Below are 8,649 nucleotides of genomic sequence, written 5' to 3' on the forward strand. Positions count from 1 at the left end.
TGGACAAGACAACTTTTTTTGTACTCTGTCTGATGCAAAAACTAATCATGGTACTGAACAAAAAATATGGTAAGGTATTTGACAAAACTATAATTTTTTGTCCCCCACTAAACTATGGGACAACTTTTTGTCCCAACCCAAGCACTAATTATCAAAAAAAAAAATCAAAACATTATTTTTACTCTCTTTCTTATTATTTAATATTACTATTTTATATATAAAAAATGTTATAATAAAAATTATACTGTTTTTATTTGGTTCATTGACATATCAAATAAAGTAGAAAAAAAAATCTCAATTTATTATTTTTCTTCTCTTCTCATTATTTAATATTTTGATTCAAAAATATCAATAAAAAATATTATATAAGAAATTATATTATTTTGTTTGCTGCATAAACATATTAAACAAAGTAGAGTAAAAAAAACTATTTCTTCATCTTTTTTCCTCCTTATTATTTAATTTTTTTATTCATAAATATTATATTTTATATATCAATAAATAATATTATATTAGAAATTATATTATTTTGTCTGGTGCATAGACATATCAAGCAAAATCGGGAAAATAGTTGTCCAGTCCAGTAACCATCAAACACAGTACAATACAAAAAGTTATCTTGTAATGTTCTGTACTGTCTAGTACTGTTCTGTCCAGTACTTCATATTTTACAAATCAAACGCACCCTAAATTATATTGAAAATAAGAAATAATTTTGTTTAATGCAATACATTTATAATAAAAAAACCTCCTACCATCTATTTTTTTAAAATGAGCTAAAATTACATCATTGTCAACTTTTCCAAGAACACCTCTTTCTCTAAAAGTTACCCGACAATCATTTAATCATTTACTTACTGATTACTCATTACTCATTTTGTTATATAGTTGACTCTTCACAAATGTCATAGCTAAAATGATATTAGTGTCGGCAAGACTAAACCAGTTTTAAAAACTTATAAATCATATCAAATAAAGTGTATTTATTTGTTTCCACAAAATTTATACAAAGAATCAAAGATTTGAAAGTATATATATATATATATATATATATATATATATATATATATATATATATATATATATATATATATATATATATATATATATATATATATATATATATATATATATATATATATATATATATATATATATATACTCCCTCCGGTCTCAAATATAAGCAAATTTGCAAAAAAGTTCACCCTTTAAGGAGAATGTTTCAATGCATTTAATTTTTACTCTCTTTCTAATTCTACCCCTATTTTTTGCTTTGTAAATTGTTGCAAACATTTAAAATATAAAAAATTGTAGGGGTACATTTAGAATAGTGACATTGAATGTAATAAATATTGATTTTTTTTGCTTATATTTAAGACCATATACTATAGTAACTAACTATCACATGTGTTTTCAATTATAAATGTCTCTCAATAGTATAATGAGTTACTATAGTCTAGGAAATTCTGGTGTGGCTTTAGCCACAATATGCCTATACATGGATCCGCCCATGTGCCCACCTAACAAAAAAGTGAGGGTGGGGTAGGAAAAGCCCGCGAGCACTGCACGCTTTAAGCCTAAAAATATAAAATTTATGTAAATGACCATGCCCGCAAAAGTTCGCAATTAAATCGGGGACGGGGCAGACACATTAGAGGATGAGAGTCTAAATCCTTGGCCCGTCTCGCATTAAAATGCGGACAAAAAGGACATCCCCATCGGGCCGAGTCCGTTTTGCCACCCCTACAAATGTGCATATCCGTGTGTATCTCAATACCGGTATCCGTTTATCCTTGTTTGTAATAAAATTAAATCTATTAATTACAATAATCTTATACTTTTAATTTTTTTAACAATCCTAAAAAAAGATAATAAACAAAAATCATGGATGTTATTGTTGAGTTAAGAAATAAATAAACATTTTTATTAAAATGTATAATAGTTTAATAGAGATATATTTTTTTTAAATTAATAAACATGTATTTTTATATAACAATATAAATGACACTTAAATATGTAGTGCGGGTATGGGACGGGGTGGGTAGAAAGATACTCGTACCCGTACTCATATTTGTTTATTTTAATAGATAATTACTCCTTTACGTACTCATATCCATTTTGCGAGTTTTTATCCTATCTAACATATCCATTTTGCGAGTTTTTACCCTATCTACTATAGGTATTTTTTGCAGGTAGTTTAGTTATAATTTTGAAAAATCAATCTGAAATTCAATTTAAAATGAGCAAATTTTACAAAATAACATCCAAACAAATCTAATAATAATTAATTTTTAAAATAAATTTCAGTTTTGTATTCATAATCTACAATTTTATATTGGTTTGAATTTAAATACCTTTAAATTAATAATATTGATACAATCTATATAGATCAATACATTAATATGATTTCTTAATAGAAATATCATATCCAAATAAACAAATTATATATATTAAAATTAAAATATCGTCAAAAAAAATATATTAAAATTAAAATAATAAAGCACAACACCTTATTCCTCTGAATCTCAAGTTCATGCGTCAAGGTTTTGCCCAGAGATTCTTTCAACGTAAAGGTCACTCCTCAATTCTCAATCCTCAATTCTCATTCGCATCTTTCACCTTTCAATTTGATTCTTTTTCATTCCCCTCTGAATTTCATTGAATCGTTTTTTATCCTTTTTAGGGTTTTTAGCTTAATTGGAAATTTTATAGTTACAATAGAGACCCAAATACTGTTCCTGTAAACTTTGTTATTAAGTTGATTAATAGTCCAAAGGGTGTTATAAAAATTGATTTTTTTTTATTGATTTTTGTTTGTTTACAATTATTGACCTTAATGGTGAAAAAATGGTTGGAAGTTTAGGTAAAGTGGTTGCTGCTTTGTGGTGATGAAGTTGATTTGTTACTGGATTTGGGTTTGGGGATACATGTTTATGTGTATTAGAGTGATTGGAATGATGAATTGGATACTCCTTTTTCAAAATTATATCCTTTAGATGATGAATTTGGTTTTTTTTAATTTTATATTTAAGGTATGTAGCTTCAACACTTCAGAAGAAGGCGATGAAGTTTCTGACACGTTGAACACCGACACATTGAGGGGTAGCACCTAGAAAAGATGGTGAAAAATAGGCTTAGGTGGTTTAAACACGTAGAGAGAAGGTTTGTGGATTCTGTAGTAAGGAGAGTAGATCAGATTGAGGGTAACCAACCAACTAGAGATAGGTGAAAACCTATAAAAACCACGAGGAAAACTATATTGTGAGATCTTGAGATTAATGAGTTGGATAGAACCATGGTTTTTGATAGAACATTATGGTGTAGTTTAATTCATGTAGCCGATCTCACTTAGTGGGATAATACTTGGTTGTTGGTAGTAGATTGATGGGTTGAAGGTTAAACACATCGTTCAATAGTACCTCATCATCATCATCATCATCATCATCATCATCATCTTGTCGTAGAATTCTTTTTGTAAAGAAACAAAGCACCTAAATTGCATAATGATATCTGTTAATATTTTTGGTAATACTCATTATCATAGGATATATGTAATACTGATACGTAACAAGTTCTTTTGATGTGATTATGAATATAGAAAATTAGAAATCTTGAATTTCAATATTTGTCCATGTTGTGGTGTCGTATGTTTTTCACATACCTGGTGTCTGGGACCCGTGCTGTCTCATGTCCTATGTCTGAGCCCAAGTCTGTACTTTATGTGATCTCTAGTTCTCTCCTGACGGCGAAGAGCGTTATCATAGTAGTAATATTGAAAATGTTAATAAAGTGATTTTGCAAAATGTTAATAGGTTTGAAATGTTAAATCCACAGAATTATTTATAGCTACTAAAATTCACTGATTGAGATCTGGAATGTATTTCAACTTTCAAGTTCATAACAATGTTTGTGTTATAAACGTTTTTCTTCTTTCTCAATTTCAGGTGCGAGAAAATAAGGAGCACAAAATCCTTTAGAGAATCTGCAGTCAAGAGTGGATAAAGAAATGGCATCGATGTTGACTCATACCCATCACATATTACATACCTCCTCTTTCCCGACGCCACGTTCTAGAAGTCAAGGTTTATTGAAATCTGGAAAACCGCTCCAACTCCAACGATTCAATTTTCCAAGTATTCGCATTAATCAATCCTTCATACGCTGCACAAAGTTAACTCCATGGGAGCCATCGCCCGTTTCGTACACTCCTACTGATGATCAAAGCGATAATTTCTTGCAGAGTACCGCCGATATATTTGAAACCCTTGAATCTAGTCAAGTAGCCGAGTCACCAACAGTAAACACTGAAGGGCTTGTGGAGAAAAACGATCAGCCAGGCCCGGAGCTTCAGTTTATCAAGTGGCCGATGTGGCTTCTCGGCCCTGCCGTTCTCCTTGCGACGGGCATGGTCCCAACGTTATGGTTACCAATATCTTCAATCTTTCTAGGTTCCAATATAGCGAGCTTACTTTCCTTGATTGGACTCGACTGCATCTTTAACCTCGGCGCAACACTTTTTCTCCTCATGGCCGATTCATGCTCAAGACCTAAACACCCAACGCAAGACTGCAAAAGCAAGGCCCCCTTCAGTTACCAGTTCTGGAACATTGTTGCTACCTTCACCGGATTCATCGTCCCGCTTGCAACAATGTTTATAGCTCAAAAGGGCTTTCTCAAACCTCAACTACCTTCCATCTCATTCTTGGTTCTACTAGGTCCTTATCTTCTTCTTTTGTCAGTACAGGTTCTGACCGAGTTGTTAACTTGGCACTGGCAATCACCAGTCTGGCTCGTTACCCCTATCATTTACGAGTCGTACCGTGTCTTACAGCTAATGAGAGGATTAAAACTCGGTGTTGAGCTAAGTGCACCGGAATGGATGATGCATACAATTAGGGGTCTGGTTTGCTGGTGGGTGCTTGTTCTCGGTCTGCAGCTCATGAGGGTTGCTTGGTATGCCGGGTTAACTGCTCGAGCGCGTAAGGATCAATCGTCTTCTTCTGATACTTCTGCTGCTAATGGTATTGGTGCCAATTAACACCGTTGTAAACAAATAGTTAGTTATTATGGTTATTTTCACTGGCCTATAGTGATAAAAACTGATAGTGATACATATTTAAAAGCTATATATACAGAATACTTAGATGCCAAAATTCTCTTTTTACTGGCCTTTACCTTTGTGCTTGGATACACAAATTGTTCCTGTGTCATAAACTGGTCTTATGAATCTTAATGTCTTTACATAATTTCAAAGAAATCAATTTAAGCCGGTAGTATGTATGGTTAGTGTGCATGTTTTATCCCCTTGCAAGTTCACACATGTTTTTGAGCTAAATGCGATTCTTCCCTTAATTTCATTTGAAAATTAACTGAAATCGGTAAAGTAGATTTTTTTAAATAAAAGATAATTAACAAATATAAAAAATTAGGGACATAAAGTGTGATTTATGCCATATGTTAATGAAAATATGACAAGTTTACTTTAACACAAGAGATTAACAGATTAACGTGGAAACTCTAAAATCAGAGGAAAAAAACTACGACTATTATCAAATGACAACCAGAGAATAACACTATGTGAAAATTGTTACAATACATAATATATCATCAACTAACCCAAGCCCACAATACACTCACATCCTTTAAAACAAATATTTAACTACATGTCACAACAGTCAACACTCTAATACAAGAGCATAAAAGAACAAAGAAAGTCGAATACAAGCTTAAAGTGCTTTTGACTGTTGCATCTTGTAAAGAAAATTTGGATCCTATATATAGTTTTGGATTCCCTATTCATTCACAAAATTAAGCGATGCGAGACTTCTTTAACATATATATTTTCAACCAAACCAAACATATGTTTGGGTTGGAAAAACTGAAATTGAAATGAAAAATACTAAAAATAAGTTTTAAATTTTTTATTAAAAAATAGTTTAACGGTTCAGTTCTTTAATAAACAATTTTGTTCCTGTGTCAAGGTTCATAGCGGAAACATTGTCTATCATCAAAGTCACAACTTCATACTCTTTGCTGCACAACTCCTTCATCAAATTCATCAACCATACAACTTGACATGCACACATAGACGTTGCAATGTACTTAGCCTTGCAAGAAGAGAGTTCCACAACTGGTTCCTTCTTAGAATATCAAGAGATTGGTGTTTCTCCATACATAAAGATATATCCACAATGAATTTTTTACCATCTTTATCTCCACATTAATTTGAGTTGGTATAACTGAGCAATTTGAAGTTTCTACCTATATTTGTTGCGGGAAATAGAATTTTGCAGTCAATCAAATCTTTGTGGTATCTTAGAATTCTCTTGACTGCTGCCGAGTGTGATGCCTTTGGATTTCCCATAAATCTGCTCATTATGCTCACACTATATGCCAAGTCTAATCTCATATAGCACAAGTACTACAATGATCCAATCATCCTCTTGTTTTGATTTGGATTAATATCCTGCTGATCTTCATTCTTTGACAACTTCATTCTTGGCTCTATATGGGTAATGGCCACATTACAATGCTCTATTTCTAACTTTTTCAACATCTCAAGAGCATACTTCGTTTGATGCACGAGCAATCCCTTTTCGGACTTGTGAAACCCAATATCAAGGAAATATGTCACGAGACCAGGGTCAGTCATCTCAAACTTCTTCATTAAATTACCCTTGAACTCGGTAATATAGCCTTAATTGTTGCGCATAATTAGTAAATCGTCGATGTATAGACATAGGATAATCACACCTTTACTTGTATCCTTCTTCACATATTCAACATGTTCGGATACACATTTATCAAATCCTATCTCCTTTAGAAACCCATCAATTTTTTTTCAAGCCCTTGGTGCTTGCGTCAGTCCATACAATGTCTTCTTCGATCTATAGAATTTGTATTCCTGATTTTTTACAACAAAACCAGGTGGTTGTGCCACATACGCCTCCTCTTCCAAAGTGCCATTCAAAAACACATATTTATCATCAATTTGGTAGATGGACTAATTGTTGTTATTTGCAATACCAACAACTAGCTTAGTGGTTTCAATCCTAGCTATTGGTGCAAATACTTCTTCAAAGTCTATGCCTTCTCTTTGAAAAAACACATTTGCAACTAATCGAGCCTTATGCTTGATTATATCACCCTTGGGATTGCCTTCACTTTGTACACCTATATTACACAAATTGGCTTCTTTTCTTCCTATAGATCAACTAGTTCCCATGTCTCCTTTTTGACCATTTGAATTAAATTATGCACGTTGCCAGTCATTCAATTCATAAAAAATCACGTCTATATTGATTATGATTTTTTGTTGATTGCGTCAAAGAGTTTGTAGCTATCGGTAGAGTGATACCCAACAAGTATCATTTTCTCTCCCTTATCATATAACTTCTTTCTAAGCTTATCTAGAACATGTCTATATGTTATGGAACCACATACCTTCAAGTGACTTAGGTTTGTCTTGAATATGGACCAAGATTAATTGGGTGTAATATTCTTCACCTTCTTTGTTGGACACCTATTCAAGAAATAAGCAGTAGTGGAAACCGTTTCTCCCAATAATTCTTTTGGCAGGTTCTTCCATTTCAACATGCTTCTCACCATGTTCATCATCGACCTTCTCTCGGAAACTCTATTTTATTGAGGCGTATAGGGTGGTACTACCTCATGTACAATGCTCTCTTGATCATGAAATTTCTCAAAATCATTTGGGACATATTCACCCCCACCATCCATTTTTACATTTTTTATTTTGTGACCACTTTGTCTTTCTACCATGGATTTGAACTTTTTGAACACTTCAAACACCCCATCTTTTGTTTTGATCAAGTAAGTCTATAGGTTTCTACTAAAATCATCAATGAAAATGACAAAGTACCTATTGCCTCCAATTGAGTCAACTTGTATCTGTCCATAAACATTTGAATACACCACCTCAAGATGACACATGGTTTTGCTTCCTGCATCTTTGCTAAAGCTTCCTCGGTGTTGCTTGGCTTCCACACACTATTCACACACTTCAGTTGGCATATTGATAAACGGAAGTTCCGTAACCATGTTGTTTTTTTCATAGCATTAAGATCTCATAAATTCAAATGCCCAAGTCTATAGTGTCAAATTCATTATTCCCTACTAGAATTCACTAATGGTTTCCTTCTCATCCATTTGAATTAACTTCAGCCGCCTCGTCTGAGTTTTTAACCTCATCATGTTATCCTTATCAGCTCCTGCAAAAAAAATTCTCCAAGATTTCCCAAGCTTCTTTTGAGGATGTGCAGTCCCCAACCTTCTCAAAATTATTAGCATAAACACATGATGAATGAGATACAAAGCTTTGAATTCTTTCATTTTCTTTTCCTTATGTGTAGTCTTATATGCAAGAGTTGCACCTTCTACAAGTGGATTAACATCATTTTTTATCACTTCAAGAACTTCTTGATAACCAAACAACACATTCATTTGTTTGCACCACTTATCATAATTCTTGGAGATGAAAATCGTTTTTGCATTCATTGGAAATTTATAGGGATACATTCATTGGAGATGAAAATCATTTTTTGCACACTAAATATTTGATCAAAATATCAGATTCTTAATTCTAAATGTTGAGTCTAAATTTCAATCACAAGTTAAAAGATGAACAAA

General features: G+C 32.6%; 1 protein-coding gene across 1 annotated transcript; it reads left to right on the forward strand.

The window, feature by feature from the left end:
- Window positions 1-2,444: 2,444 nt before the first annotated feature.
- On the forward strand, window positions 2,445-5,153 carry LOC131606388 (uncharacterized). The gene is made up of 2 exons (XM_058878621.1): window positions 2,445-2,573; window positions 3,945-5,153. The coding sequence occupies exon 2, from the start codon at window positions 4,007-4,009 to the stop codon at window positions 5,036-5,038; it is 1,032 nt and encodes a 343-aa protein (XP_058734604.1). The 5' UTR covers window positions 2,445-2,573; window positions 3,945-4,006; the 3' UTR covers window positions 5,039-5,153.
- The last annotated feature ends 3,496 nt before the right edge of the window (window positions 5,154-8,649 follow it).

The sequence above is a fragment of the Vicia villosa genome, linkage group LG5, assembly GCF_029867415.1.
Source record: "Vicia villosa cultivar HV-30 ecotype Madison, WI linkage group LG5, Vvil1.0, whole genome shotgun sequence".
NCBI lineage: Eukaryota > Viridiplantae > Streptophyta > Magnoliopsida > Fabales > Fabaceae > Vicia > Vicia villosa.

Bases quoted from the DNA above. Each gene is read 5' to 3' on its own strand.
- LOC131606388 (XM_058878621.1), top strand. From the start codon at position 4,007: ATGGCATCGATGTTGACTCATACCCATCACATATTACATACCTCCTCT.